The sequence below is a fragment of the Bubalus bubalis genome, chromosome 2 (assembly GCF_019923935.1).
Source record: "Bubalus bubalis isolate 160015118507 breed Murrah chromosome 2, NDDB_SH_1, whole genome shotgun sequence".
Lineage (NCBI taxonomy): Eukaryota > Metazoa > Chordata > Mammalia > Artiodactyla > Bovidae > Bubalus > Bubalus bubalis.
This window is the reverse complement of record NC_059158.1, coordinates 4,351,144-4,366,387: the sequence shown is the minus strand read 5'-3', so window position 1 is coordinate 4,366,387 and position 15,244 is coordinate 4,351,144. Positions and strand designations below refer to the sequence as shown.

The following is a 15,244-nucleotide window of genomic DNA, read 5'->3' as shown; positions in this document are numbered from 1 at the left end:
TACTGTAATGCTCCCCATGAGTTATTTGGCTCCCTTGTTTAGAACACTCACGAAGACACTCAGTACCCATTTCCATGTAAAACTATGGATTCTGAAAAGAACAAAGGGAAGACCCCAGAGGCCGCGTGAGCTGACTGCTGTCCTGGCCCATCCGGTGTTAATGCAGAGAATCAGAGTGGCCGCTCTCCTCTCCGACAGCCCCTGGCGATTTCAGGGCAGCCGCCTGGTGCGTGGACTCTTCTTCCCCCCGGGCTGAACGCCTCCCCGTCTTCAGCCTCCCCGTACGCCCAGGGCCGGCTGTGGCCCAGCAGGGCCTGGATCTGGGGTCTTTGGCGAGGGAGGCTTTCAGCTGGGAGCCACCCCTCTGAGGGCAGCATTTGCCACCTGTGCCCCCAGAGAAGGTCCTTCCATGGCAGAGAGCTAAGAACCAACGCTTCAAGGCGGGAAGGGAGCACACGAGGCGCCCAGATCTTTCCTCACTTCGGCCCCGAGGGGAGCTTGCCTTCCCCTTCTACCCAGATGGCAGAACCCAGCTGTTCACATCCTTTTTCAGTGAGGAGGAGGAAAAGACGACTCTCTGGGCTGCTCCCCAGCCTTTTAAAAAGAGGAATGAGAAGTGCCTGGGCTGGGCCATTCGAGACGGCCTGCCGTGCCACAGGAGGAAGGCTGCCATGGGTGCGGGTGCAGGAGGCCACCACCACAGCAGGGACACCATCCAGCACGACCTGGGGGCCGGCAAGAGACAGAGAAAATGAACAGGGCTCCGCAGATGAGCCTCACCTGGGAACACCAACTAGACCACACGGCCCTGCCCCTGAGTGCGGCTTACGGCCCTGCATCTGAGCAGAATGAAGGCTCGCCGGGGGGCAACACACTGGACCACGTGACGTGCTGGGGGGAAGGAGGGTCCAGGTGTGCCTGTGCCCTCGGCTGAACCCTGAGCCGTCGCAGACCTCAGTCATCCCGCCTGCAAAATGGGCAGGCCTCCCAAGGGCGCTGGGTTATAGAAGCCGAGAGCGAGGCTGGAGAGCAGCTGCTGCGTCCCAGTGACCCATTACGCAACCGCATCTCTGGTTTAAGGAAACACACTCTCCCCGCTGAAGGCCAACGAGCTCTCCATCAGCCTGGAGCCCTGCAGGAAGCAGAGGAGAAAGGCCATCGAGAAGGAGGAAGGTGTGCGTGCACCCCCCCCGCCACAAGTGGGATCTTGTGTGGTAGACACCCATGCTAGGATTTCTGTGTTGCTCATTCACTCTTTTATTTTTTTTGCGGGGGGAGGGGGTGTAAAATTTGCTGCTAATCACCTTCCTTAACAAATCAAAAAAAAACGTTGACAGTTTCGATGTCTGCTAGCACCGGCTTGTTCAGCCCAAACAGGTTGGACAAGTTGAATATTTAAACAAAGGTGGAAAAATGCGAGGTATAAAGCAGGACGTGCTGAGTGGCCTACAGCCAGAGCCCTGCAGGTTTAAGTTTGTGATCTAACGCTGGCTCCCTCTCTTCCTCTGCCCTCCTCGCTTTGCTGCTTTCACGGTTATCAAACTGAATGGGACACAGACTCGGCTCAAAGTTCCTAGCTGTCAGGTGAGGGGGGCGTGTGTGAGAGAAGGGAGCCAAGGCCGGCTCCCCACACCGCATCCTGTTCCAGGGCCTTGCCACCCGTGACCTGACTTCCACCGGGCACAACTGCCAGGCCGCTCAAGTGTGGGCAAGCAAGGATGCTCCAGATTTTGATGCCATTCACCACTTTTACCTGGTGCAACCGAGCTTTCGAAATGTTTAGACAAGATAGGTCAAAAATACCGTACCACCTGCACCCAACATTTCTTTTGCGTCTGCTTAATCTCCAACACAAACTAAGAGACAAACACCACCTCTGCCAAAACAGAAGACAAGCTAAGTTGTAGACCTCAGCATCCAGTCGGCCAAATGGTAAGAGACAATTTAATTAGGAAGCAGATCATAAACGTGAGAAACAGTGATACAAAGAAAGAAACGCTTGGCTGGTGGTGTTTACCACCTGCCCGTGCTGGGACGGTCCTGTGAACAAACTCTCTCCGGCATTAAGTGGACTTAAGCTGGTCCTTCAGAAGAAAACACAGAATCAAATTGAGAGACATTTTTCAAATATCCTTTCAAAAAATAAAATAAGCTCTGCTGGAGGAGTTGAAGGGGTCGCTCTGCCATTTCCTTATACTTGGTGTCTCACAGGAGGAATAAAATCCTATGACAAATTCTTGCCACCTGTTCTTTTTCTCAGAGAAGAGTGGTAGCTTTCTACCACGTGCAGACTTCTCAAATGTGCAGAAAGAGTTTTGCAAAGGACTGCAGACGATCGTCCAACAGCCAAGTGCACATCCACGTGAAAAACATACAAACACCACAGAACAAGCAGTTCAAAAAAAGAACAACAACGAACTGGAAGTCTGCAAATAGCGATGAGGGTGTGCACAACTCAGAGAAGATACAGGAACACGAAATCCTGCGCTCACGCTGTCACGTCCTTGGGACGCAGCCTGCAATCCTCAAGGTCAAAGGGCACAGGGTCTGTTCTCTCGGTTTTGTAAATACTCATGCTCACTGTCACAGAGGAGGGACTAGTGGGTTAAACTTTCCTCGGGGAGAAGAGAGAGGAAGCAAACTACCATCTGCTGAATATTTGACGTGAGCCAGAGGTGTCGGTATGTATTACAGCATTTCATCCTCGTAAGAACAACTTCTCCGAGCAAAGCGCCACCCCCATTACAGACGAAGGGATGGAGGCCCCCGTCCCCGTTCTGAGAAGCATCCTTACCAGCCTCAGCCAGAGAGGAAGGAAGAACTCTCGGGGGACCCACAGAGGCTGCCTTTATTTCAACAATGACTGAAGTTGAAATAAAAGCATACAAATTTCAATTCTAGCCAACGAGATGTAAAGAAAGGCTGAAAACATTTAAGTATAATCAAACAATAAACCATTTGGTGAAAGATTAATAAAGCTATTGGGGAAAAGTGGTAACTTAAGACACTCTGCTGTGATAAACGGACTTATAAATGTTTACTCTCAAGGGGAAAGTTCTGGGCCTCTTAATAACGCAGACTTCCAAGAGAGGGAAAAGCATGTTAAGTGGAATGATCAAGGAATGGGGTAATACACTTCAATGACTTTTTTTTCCTGGTTAAAGAGAAAAAAAGTTTCCACTTTCATAATAGAAAAGGCTTTTTAAACTGTACCAGAAGTATGCCCATTCCAGTAGAGAGTCCTAAATATACTGAAACCGCCTTGTAACCAAGTACTATCATGAAACAACCAAATCTTCACAGGACAGCCGCAGAGCTGAGGGCCACGTGTGCAGCACAGTCGCGCGGTTGTGCTGACTGCACGGACGACGTTACAACCTTTCACACAAAGCCCTCCGTCTTCAGAGGGCTGCCACGCACATCATCTTCTAAGGGCACCCGAGAGCGGAAAGGCTCCTGAGCGCCCACGAAAGGCGTTTTCCCTCTGGGGAAGGGGACACTAAGTTACAGGTAAGAACTGTGTTAGCATTTCCCCCCTGCTTTTTAATAAGAATATTCTCAAGAAAACAAAATGCTCACATAGTCCTGGGTAGGGGGACCCCCAGACTCTCATCCTACAGTGACCTCCTCCTGATGCCTACCTCTTCCTCACAGGGACGGGGGAGCAGGCACCCGTGACTGAGACTCGTTTCCAGGTGGGGCGGGCCGAGCCCCGTGTGCGCACCTCCACTCCTGAGAAGGGGCAGGCATGAGGCCAGAGAGAGCGCGCCCCCGGGCACCTGACCACCACCGTGGCTACTTTTCACAGGGCGCTTCCTCTTGCTGGACCCGGAGGGTACAGAAGCGACCCTCCCGACACGTGGCCTGGTCTCCGCTCCTCCCACCTTCAGTGCCGGCCGCCTGTTCCTACCCCCAGCGTAGCGGCAGAGGCCGAGGCCTGGCTGCACCTCAGCGGCTGAGAGTGCCGTGCTAAATTCAGAGCCTCTGCGCTCTCATCTGTCACGGAGCAGGTCACATTTCTGTGCGGCCAATGTTCTCTTCCAGCATAATAGGAACACAGAAGCCTCTGTTCCTGAAGACGGCCCATGATGTGGGGGCATCCCCGGCCCGTCTCCTGTGGGGAGGGATGGACTCAGGCGTGTCCATGGCAGCAGGAGAGTAAGGCAACCGGATGACTGACACTCCAGGGGCGTCCCCGCCTCACCTCTACCTTCTGCACGCAGGGCTGAGCTAAGGACACAGCCTGCTCTTTCTGCACTCCCCTCTAAACCACGGGGAAGTCGGGAAAGCGTGCTCCCGCCAGCGTCCCCCTCCTGCGTGTCCCTAACATGACAAGGACTCCGAGACTCTCTTTACAGCTTAAAGGTCTACAGTTTGTAAGATGAGGAGCAAAGGAGAAATTGATTTCCTATTTTCCGAGGCCATTATAGCTGCAAAAGGAAAATCCCTGTCTCAGAGGTCTGATTCTTTCCAGAGGAGACTTGTTGCCATTCTCTCTTTCAAGCATCATCGCTTCTTCACAGCTCTGCCGTCCAGCACTTTCCGGAAAGTTTTTGCACATTGCAAAGCTCAGTGCCCTTTTTCCTACACTGAGCTCTCCCAGAGGGCGTGCTCTGGCTCAGTTTCCCAAGTTTGTTTTGGAAGACAAGCACCGCTCAATCCAAAATTTCAACATGGGAGCAACTGATAAAGAGTTCTGGGAAGTTCAAAGCTGGAGCTGCAGCAATGTTTCCGTGATACCTGTTTTGCACTGCGATGGCAACCTATTGGTCTGCTCAGGAACTAAGCTGTGGTTCGAAAGGTTTGGGATAAAGGATTTTCAAACCTCAAAAACATGAGAATCCGCAGACAGGGAAGTGGTAACTTGAAAAACCGTCCCAGATATGGTAATAAATTGAGACAGTCTCCCCCGAAACTTCTTTAAAATAAGCTGGAATCTGTATCACTCCAGTCTCCCTGTTTACCAGATATACAACTACTTTTAAAAATAATTTAAATGCATTTCCTGGAATGAAATTATAGTAAGTTATGGGCTGTGCCTGAGCTACAGTGCAACTATCAACATGACGACACATAATTTAATCTGCTGATTCAGCGGTTTATTTTTCTTTTTATTAATATGATAATTCTACGGGGTTGACTACAAGGTGATGGTCCTCTCATAAAACTAAGGTAAAAGAAACTACAAAAAGGTCGATTAACCTAATAAATGACGATAACAAACACACTCTCACACAAGGACGAGTGGCTGAAGGAGACAGAGTGACTTGCCTTTAGACAGAGGGTGGCTGCAAAGGGCGCCTCATTAAAATTAGCTAAGAGGAAACTGAACTGAAAAGGGTGGAGTTCCAGGGGTCCGTGCTGTGAGATGGATGAGCCCCTCTGGGTGCTGAAGCAGCCCGAGTCCGGGGTGGAGCCCAGATCTGCCTCCTCCACGGCTGCTCAGCCCTAAATCTGGGGAAGGTGGGGCTCATCTGGGGGAAAGGGCACACGGAGGCTGGTGCAGCATGCATGTGCGTGTGGACGACCTCAGGAACGGGGTGGGCAGGAGGCCGACGGCAGGGGTACTACGAGTTCCCAGACCAGCCCTGGCGAGTCGGGGCTTGGCACTCTGGATCTAGGGATCCACACCACAGGGGCTCATGTTTCGGCAGGGGTCTTACTGAGTCTGCACCCCCAAGGGGAGGACACAGCACGGAGCTGTGTCATAGGAGGCTGGTGCAGGAAAGGGGGCCCAGGACGGGTTAGAACAAGGCAGAGCAGGGATGGGGGCGGGCGTCCAGGCTGCACAGGCCCGGCCTCCGCCTGGGCTCCGGAGCCCCCACTGGGGAGTCCCCGGCTCTCCTGGCCCAGATGCTGCGGCGGACCTCGGGGAGCGGCAGGGCGGCTGCGGAAGGCAAATGAGAAACAGAGCTTTGGTCCTGAGAAGCACACACACAGCCCACTGACTTCCTTCCAGGCTAGGAAAGTCAAGCAAGGATGCGACTGATCAGAACCAGGGGGCGCACTGTCTTTTCAATCCCAGAGCAGCTCTGGCCCCTGACGAATGTAACATAGATACATGTCCAGGAGAGACCACAGCTCACCATCCCGGCATCAGATCCTGGAACAGATCCACCGGACCAATGAATCTACTTCTGCTCTCTCTGGCACATTTTTGTAAGTGTTTTCACATTTTTATAATTTTTTACCCCCCAAAAGTACAGTTTCACCAACAAACGAAGGTGGTGATGACTGTGACTGATTACCAAACGGCAGGTGTTCTTTCTAACCCATGGTTTGCAATTTTCTGCAGCAAAGACAAAAAAGGAGTGTAATAAGCTCAAATATCCTAAGTTAATTCTTTTAAATTTAAGTTATAGGTTTAGGATAGCAAAAACAGAAAAAAACCTCTTCATTTATTTTCTGGCATCTTACGACTAGTCAGCCAGCCGCTGTGCTTACTTCAGTGGCACATGCGACCTTAGTGGAGCTCTAATGAGCTGACATCATCCTATGTGCACTGCATGTGCTAATTCCCACAGTCCATTCCCACTGAATCCCCACAACGCTCCCATCGGTACAGACATCACTGCCTTTTACAGATGGAGTAACCAAGACACAGAGAGGTCAGTTAACCTGCCAGGGTCACACAGCGAGGAGTGCATGCCGCTCAGAGATTATCACAGGATGCCGTCAGCTCTGAAAACACAAACTCAGAAACACCCTTCAGCCAGGACATTCCCCAGGTCGCTGCAAGCCTTCACAACGCTTTCACAAACACTGCACTTGAGTGCAAGTTCTAAGTGAGGTTTTACCATGCCACTTTGGTGAAGTACAGAAAAATCAAAGAGATTTCTGAAAAGTTCTGCAGAATTGAAACTAGAATTCAGTCCCCAACAATTAGTCCTCTCCTGTAAATCGAGATGACTCACACAATAAAATCAGCACAAAATAAAAAATTAGCACAAAATAAAAAATTTCTGCTTTAGAAGAAAAATACTCATAAACAGTAATTTACATAGATGAGAATCTCAGGGTAATATCAATGGTTGGTCTAGAAAAAATTCAATATAATTTTTAACAACACATGCATGCTAAGTTGCTTCAGTCATGTCAGACTCTGAAACCCCATGGACTGCAGCCCACCAGGCTCCTCTGTCCATGGGATTCTCCAGGCAAGAATACTGGGGTGGGTTGCCACGCCCTCCTCCAGGGGATCTTCCTGACCCTGGAATCAAACCCGCGTCTCTTATATCTCCTGTAGTGGCAGGTGGGTTCTTTACCACTAGCTCCACCTTATAAAAATCAATAAAAAGTGATTTCAGGCTCACCAAATAGAGTGGACTATGCTAGTTGGATGGCTCAAATAGTTTAACATCGAAAATGTTTTACTACGGGAAATTATTTTGAAAGAGGGTAAAGCTTGAAAGAGGGCTTTTTTCTAATATACAAAGTGACATATATTTTTTCTAATATACAAAAAACTGTATCAATTATTTCTTATGGCCTCTAAGCCTGACAGCCTATGTTCAAACCTTGGCACTGACTTTGATCCTAAGCAAGCTTCCTCATCTGCAAAATGGGGTGGTAACTGTACAAACCTTACAGGTCAGAGCACACGAAGATAAACAAAGATCTCTGAGGAACAGAAGGACGATGTATAAACCAGCTGAAACTGACAGTACTGCTAAAAAACACTCCGCCCAACAACAGCGAGAACACACGCTCTTCTCAACAACACGAGACGTTCTCCAGGATAGACCATGTGCTCAGCCATAAACCTAGCCTCAATAAATTAAAGGAAAAAAAATTGAAATCATGGAAAGCTTTCTTCAATTAACAATGCCATGAAGTTCAAATTTAGTAATAGAAAGAAAGTTGTAAATATGTGAAATCAAACATACTCCTAAATAACCAATGGAAAAATCACAGAAAAATTAGAAAATACTTTGAGATGAATGAAAAGGAAAATACAACATACAAAAATTTATGGAATGTTATGAAAGCTATGTTTAAAGAAATATTTACAGCTGTAAATGCCTGTCATAAAAACATTCTCGAATAGTCTTCTACCTGAAACACTAGAAGGAGATGAGCAAGCTAAACTTAGAGCAAACAGGAGGGAAACAGTCATGCTTAGAGTGGAAAATTTAAAAAATAGAGAACAGAAAAGCAACAGAGGAAAATAAATCAATAAACTGAAAAGTTGCTTCTTTTAACGCTAAGTCGCTTCACTACTGCCGACTCACTGCAGCCCACTGACCGCAGCCCGCCGGGCTCCTCCGTCCATGGGACTCACCAGGCAGCCCGCTGACCGCAGCCCGCCGGGCTCCTCCGTCCATGGGACTCTCCAGGCAGCCCGCTGACCGCAGCCCGCCGGGCTCCTCCGTCCATGGGACTCTCCAGGCAAGAACGCCGGAGCGGACTGCCACGCCCTCCTCCAGGGGGTCTTCCCGACCCAGGGATGGAAGGTCTTTTACGTCTGTGCGTTGGCAGTCGGGTTCTTTACCACCAGCGCCACCTGGGAAACCCGTTTCTTTGAAGAGACGACCAATAAAATTGTTAAATGTTCAGCTAGATTGACTAAGGAAAAAAACTGAAAAGACTCAAATTACTAACATCAGGAAGGAAACAGGAGACATTACTGACCTTACGGCATAAGGAGGACTGCAAGGGGACACTAAGGACAACCGTATGCCAACCAACCAGATAACTTCCATGAGACGGCTAAACTCCTACAAAAGACGCAACCACAGAAACTGACTCCAAGAAGAAACAGAAAATGTGATGAGACCCATCACAAGCAAAGAACCTGGATTAGTCCTTTAGAAAAGCCCGGATGGCTTTGCTGATGAATTCTACCACATATTTAAATGAAAGGAATTAATATCAACTCTTCATGAACTCTTCCAAAACAGAGAGGAGGACGACAGAATATTTCACACCTCACTCTATGTGGCTTGTAATTACCTCAAAGAAATGCAAGCAACCGGGAATATCCAAAACAATCTAGGGAGAGAACTAACTAAGTTCAGAGAGTCACATCTCCCAATTTCCAAACGCACCCAAAGCCACAGTAATCAATGCCATGTTAGGCCTTGGGATAGACACACAGACCAATGGAAGAGATCTGGCAGCACAGACAGAAATCCTTACGTTTATGGGTAACTGAATATTGATAAGGGTGCTAAGACAATTCAGTGGAGAAAGAAAAGGTTTTAAACAAACAGTACAAAAGGCTGAACCTGGATTCCTTCCTTACACTCTACACAAATGTCAACTTAAAATGAGGTGTAGACGTAAATGTGAAAACATTAAAATTACGGCCTCATGGGGCTGCACTTCATACCTGGTGGGGTGGCTGTCATAAAGAAGACTGACAGTAACCAGTGTGGGCAAGGGTGTGTAAGACTGCAGTCCTCACACACTGCTGGTGGGAGTGCAAAATGATGCAGCTCCTCTGGGAAACAGCGTGGCTATTTCCCAAAACGTTAAACATGACCCCGCAATTCCCCTCCTCAGTGGCTACCCAAGGGAAACAGAAACACATGTCCACACATAACCTGTACAAGAATGTTCACAGCAGCATTACTTGTAAGGGCCAAAAAACAAAACCACTCAAATGTCTGCTGACTGATGAAGAGGTGAATAAAATGTGGTATGGCCCTACAATGGATTGTTACATGACAAGAAAAAAGATGCTACAACGTTGATGAATGTTTGTTTAAAGCGTTAAAGCTAAGTGAGAGAAGTTGGTTAGGAAAGCCTGCACATTCCATGAGAAGTCCACAGAAGGCGAATGCACAGGGGAAGAGTGATGAGAGTCTTCCTAGGGCTCGAGGGTGGAAAGTAAGGAGAAGCCACTGTGAGTGGCTGTGGGCTTCCTTCTGGGACAATGAAAGTGCCCTCAAATGGGGTAGGAGAAAGCGAGGAAACTGTCTAAGAAGGTAATACTTCCAGGATTAGATTTTGATACAGAAGAACAAAGAATTTTTTTTTTAAGCAGGAGGAATAAAAGAGAGCAAGCAAAACAAAACAAATGGCACACAGAAGGCAAAATGATACTAACAGGCTAATGTGGAAGCAAAAAGCTAAAGCTAAAAATTATTGCTGTTTAGTCTCTAAGTCATGTCTGACTTCTTTGAGACCCCATGGACTGTAGCCTGGCCGGCTCCTCTGTCCATGGGATTTCCCAGGCAAGAATACTGGGGTGGGTTGCTATTTCCTTCTCCAGGGGATCTTCCTGACCCAGGGATCGACCCTATGTCTCCTGCATGGCAGGCAGATTTTTTACCACTGAGCCACTTGGGAAGCCCAGAAGCTAAAAAATTAAAATAAACATTCTTAGGAGATGAGGGGCAAAAAGAATAGGAAATTACGTATATACATATATAAAAAGGTAACACCCTTCACGGAGAAGGCAATGGCATCCCACTCCAGTACTCTCGCCTGGAAAATCCCATGGATGGAGGAGCCTGGTAGGCTGCAGTCCATGGGGTAGCTAAGAGTCGGATACGACTGAGCGACTTCACTTTCCCTTTTCACTTTCATGCATTGGAGAAGGAAATGGCAACCCATTCCAGTGTTCTTGCCTGGAGAATCCCAGGGACGGGGGAGCCTGGTGGGCTGCCGTCTATGGGGTCGCACAGAGTCAGACACGACTGAAGCGACTTAGGAGCAGCAGCAGCAACACCCTTCATCAAAATCCTTTAATATACTGATACATTCCACAGCATCATACTCTATCCTGCTTTGAGGAATTCAGACTGAGACATCCATAGGATTCAAATTATTGCGTTACTCAGAAATGCAAATAACAATAATAAGTAACACTGGTTGCCTGCCAACCATGTGCTGAACTCATTATCTTCTAATCCCCATCCTAGTCCAACGAAGTGAATACTATCAAAAATTTCAATTTAAAAAGGAGCAAAGTCAGGTACCAAGGTTATGCAATTTGCTCAAGGATGGAAAACTTGTAAGTAGCAGAGGTGAGATTTGAAATCAGGACCTAATTCCAAAAATCCATAAATTTACCACTATACCAGTGTGTATACCACTATACCAGTACACCATCAGGGGATCATAATTTTACGTAGAATAAATGGGACCATCTCATTTGAGTATTTATATATGATAAAATACCAATTTAACAACTATGCAAACTTTTCTTTTGAAATACACATGTAAAAAAAAGTTAGCCAACTTTTTAAAAGAAATCAATATAATACTTAAATGGAATATGGAAAAATAGAAACAGCCTGATTTTTTGAGAAGGTGAAATTTGGGTCCCTTTAAAATGTTTTCCTAGATTTCCAAGGTTCCTAAAATATTTGTGTAAAAAAAGAAGACAAGTTTGTTTTGACCCCTAAATCCTAAGTCCTCTTTCTATTAAGTATATTTTCCATTGGTTCCTCCCACAACATTTTTAATATGCCCACCACTGAGCTTTCTCCCACTTCAGAGCAAGCCTCCTTCTCCCTCAGGAAGTAAATTCCTGACATTTATCAGATTTTTTCCTTCATTTTATCCTATCTTATCCTGAAGCTCTCCAGCCCACTTAACTATTTATTCGATGCTCCAGAAATGTTTGGCCCTGCAGGGAATCTGTAGGCATATGCAAATAGTTTTGAAAAGGCAAGGGTTACTATGCTAATCCTCTAGGGTTTCTCTGCGTCTGATAAGCTGCCCACCTCCGTATCTCAGCAAAGAAACTCCGACTGGCCAAGGGTCACCCTGAAGATTCCCCCATCAGCCACAGACCAAGCCTAGGTATCGCTGGCTCCCGGGAGCCACACCTCTGACACACTGGAGACTGTACAGGCAGGCAGACAAAACCAGCGCTGGCTTCTCCACACAGGACCGGACCTCCTCTTGCCTTTGGGCAAGACGGCTGGAAGGCCACTCTGCTTTCGGTCAAGCCCCTGCGGGCTCCAGGCTGCGGATGCAGGCTGCCCGCACCCACCTGTGCATGTTCCCGTTGGTGGTGAAGGACTGCCCGCACACGGTGCACTTGTAGGGCCTCTCCCCGGAGTGCACCAGCATGTGCCGGTCCAGGGAGCTGGCCGAGCTCAGCGACTTCCCGCAGATGCTGCACGAGTGGTCGGCCCCGCCCGTGTCCGTGTTGTGCTGCGGAAAGCAAGGGTCACAGGGTCACTGAGGGGGCGGGCCAAGACTCAGCAATCGGGAGGTGTAAGTTCAGAGCTTCACAAATACACGCACATATAAACACACACACACACACGTGTGTATTAAAACGCCAGCAATGCTTCTTGGCTGTTTTTTTGTTTCATTTTAAATGTCTTCCCGAATATCAAAATCCATCGGGACCAGAGACAAATCTTTGGTTCGCTCTTCCGTTTCCGTGTTCCAGTAATGACGAGCACTTCTTCCGCCAGGCTCAAAATGAAGGTGGGGTCTTTGCAGGTCTTTTTCAGAGGCACATATAGATGAACTGACCACAAAAACTAACATGAGCAGGAAGACTCAACTATGAGGCAAACGTGAAGGACGGACCTCACATGAGTTCTTCTGTTTGATGACTCAGTCTAGCTGTCAGAGAAAGAGAACTGAAACCTGCCCGGCTTAGAGTTCCGGCCTCTGAAATATGTTACGAAGGAGCATCTCTGTCCGAACCCAAGTTACTAAACGATGCTATTATTCAGCACCACATTATGATTTGACTACTGTCAGTCCGTCACCATTCTAGAGTCAGTACTATCTCATGAACCATCCACAGCAGGCAAGGGAGAAGGACAAATCTCCTAATAAAGAAGAAGAGCCAAAAGAGATCCCAAATCAAGGGAACTCCCTGCTGCATGATGTAGTTTACAGCAGCGCAGATAATCGGGATCTACATCTACAATCTCTGTGCTGTGAGGAGGTCTGGTTCACGTATGATGAAAAGTCTGTTATTTGTGGTCGGTTAGCTCGATGTTTGCTAAATTCTGAAAAGGCGTTCTGTGTGACCTGGGACTCTGTCACACTAACATGGACACACGAAAACTGTTTCATAACCGCTCCTCTCAATTCTTAGGATGTTACATTTAAATTAAACAGCCACAGTTCATCCATTAAGCTAAAAAGTCGCCTCCCCTCTTAACGAAGAGCTATGTGAAACAAAAACACAGGAGCGGCAGCTGACCTGGCGAATGTGCATGGTTAGCTGGTGCTGGGTGGTGCAGACCTTCTCGCACAGGGGGCAGTTGTAGGAAGACTTCTCCTCTTTCGTCTCCTGAAAAGAGAGGATAAAAGCATCCGCTGCAACCCACAGTGAACCGGTGCCTCCCATGTGTGTTACACACACCTGTGTCTCATGAGCTGCGGCAACAGAGCGGCTGAGAGCATGGGCTCTGGAGCCTGGCTGGGTGTGAGCTTGTCTGCCCTCCATTTCCTTGGTTATAAAATGGGGAAAACCATAGCATCCACGGTGTCATGCTACGATAAGGAGTAAGTCAAAGAGCTCACAGAGGGCACGAGCACAGTGCTCGGTTCAGGGGTGAGTGCTCGATAAACGGCAGTGTTCTCGTTAGACACCACTTAGTGAATCATCGGGGACAGTGAAAAATTAAGCGTCAAGTCACAGCTGAGCTAGAAAAGGGCTGTACTCCTCCCCAAGTCTGACCCAGGCTCCAGTCACTTGTTTCTGCCTGGTCTTGAGCCCCCAAGATACATGACAGGGAATGGAGTTCTCATGACAAAACCCCACCCTCCTGAGGGTGGAAGGCCCCAGTGCCCACCTGGGTGCCCAGTGGGGAACCAGTGGGATACTTTACGGCTGGAGCACCTGCCTACCACTGCTCATAAATGGTAACGAAGCGTGAGGAAGGGAGGGAGCCAGCTTTGGGGCTGGACCCTCAGGCATTTTCAACAGCCCGCTTTTTACTTGCACTCATTCAACTGAATTTCTGTTCCTTGTGAATAATACCAATTATTAAACAGTTACTATGCACACGTGAAATGGTGGTTTTTTTTCACACAACCATTAGAAATGGCCACTGTTACAGATCCCATTTTCGGGATGAGGAAACGGGTACACAGAGGCAAGTAACCCGCCCCAAACCAGAGCCAGGATTAACACTCAGGCCAGCTGCTCAGAGCCCATGCCCTAACCACTAGGCGACACAAGTCTGACCCAGAAAGGATTGACCCCAAGGCACAGAAAGCAAACACCCTTGTGGCTGGCTCATGAGAGATGATGGTGATAAAATAAAAGCCACCCTGAAAACCAGAGACAGATGGCCCCGTGCACCATGTGGGGTGGAGTGGACGCACGAGGGGGTCTCGTCCTCGGCTCCCATGGGAGGCCCCTCTCGCTCCTCAGAGGTGAACAAGCCCCATGGTAGGTAACGCACGCCTTCTCTCCTTCGGTCTGAGAAATAAGTATGCTACACATCTTCACTCTCTTATTAAAAAAAAAATCACAGATGTGTATTTTAAGGAAGTATATTAACCCAGAGACAATTAAAAAACAAACAAACAAAAAACCCCAGCCCTGCAGCCTCACTCGGTCATTATCCGCCTCTACCCCTCCCAGAGGCAGAAGGTGTGTGCCCGCCGGGAGGCAGGTGTTCTCTGGTCAGGATGCAGCTGCCAAGAACCACCCGACAGAAAGCACCAGCAACAGGCTGAGGGCCCTCGCCTGGCACTGCGGGATGCCTCAGGGCTGGCCTAGACTCGGTCTCTGGGGTGTTTTTGTTAAATTATTAGATTAGCAACAATGTGTATTAAAAAGCAATTCTGGGGGCTTCTTCCCTGGGAGTCTGACTCCACACTCCCAGCACAGGGGCCTGCGTGCGATCCTTGGTCCGGGAACTAGACCCCATGTGCTACAATGAAGATAAAAGGTCTCTCTCATGCCACAACTAAGACCCAGCACACCCAAACAGACAAATGTGTTTGTAAGCAGTTTGTTTTTTGGTTCCACTGTGTGGCACGCAGAACTTTCCTCACCAGGGTCGAACCTGTGCTCCCTGCAGTGGAAGCGTGGAGTCTGAATCCCTGGACCAGCAGGGAAGTCCAAAAAGAATTTTTTTTTTTAAAGAGATTCACTGGAGGACGTAAATAAATGTAAAAAGCCAGGCCCTCCAAGCAGCCAGCCTCTTGAGGATGAAAATTCCTTAAAAAAAAAAAAATCACCCTGTGAGCCCCATGAGGCAGACACCAGAGGCGCCGCGTGGCCCCTGGGACTAAAGGGATTGACTCCGGGCTCTGCCAGGAACTGGAGCCCGGTCCCTTCTGGAGGTGGGCAGCGGCGTGCTGC

The 15,244-nt window shown here is 48.4% G+C and overlaps 1 protein-coding gene across 9 annotated transcripts in view; it reads right to left on the bottom strand.

Annotated features, from left to right (window-relative positions):
- Nucleotides 1-15,244, bottom strand: part of RREB1 (ras responsive element binding protein 1) — a 166,414-nt gene that overhangs the window by 39,279 nt on the left and 111,891 nt on the right. For 8 of the 9 annotated variants that reach the window (XM_025265440.3, XM_006044781.4, XM_044926744.2 and 5 more), the window contains 2 exons: nt 13,127-13,216; nt 11,948-12,111 (listed from right to left, as the gene is read on the bottom strand). In XM_025265440.3, the coding sequence (XP_025121225.3) occupies nt 11,948-12,111; nt 13,127-13,216 (254 nt within the window). Of the gene's footprint in view, nt 1-11,947; nt 12,112-13,126; nt 13,217-15,244 lie in introns of those variants that run through there. The other variant, XM_025265454.3, reaches the window with a different exon arrangement.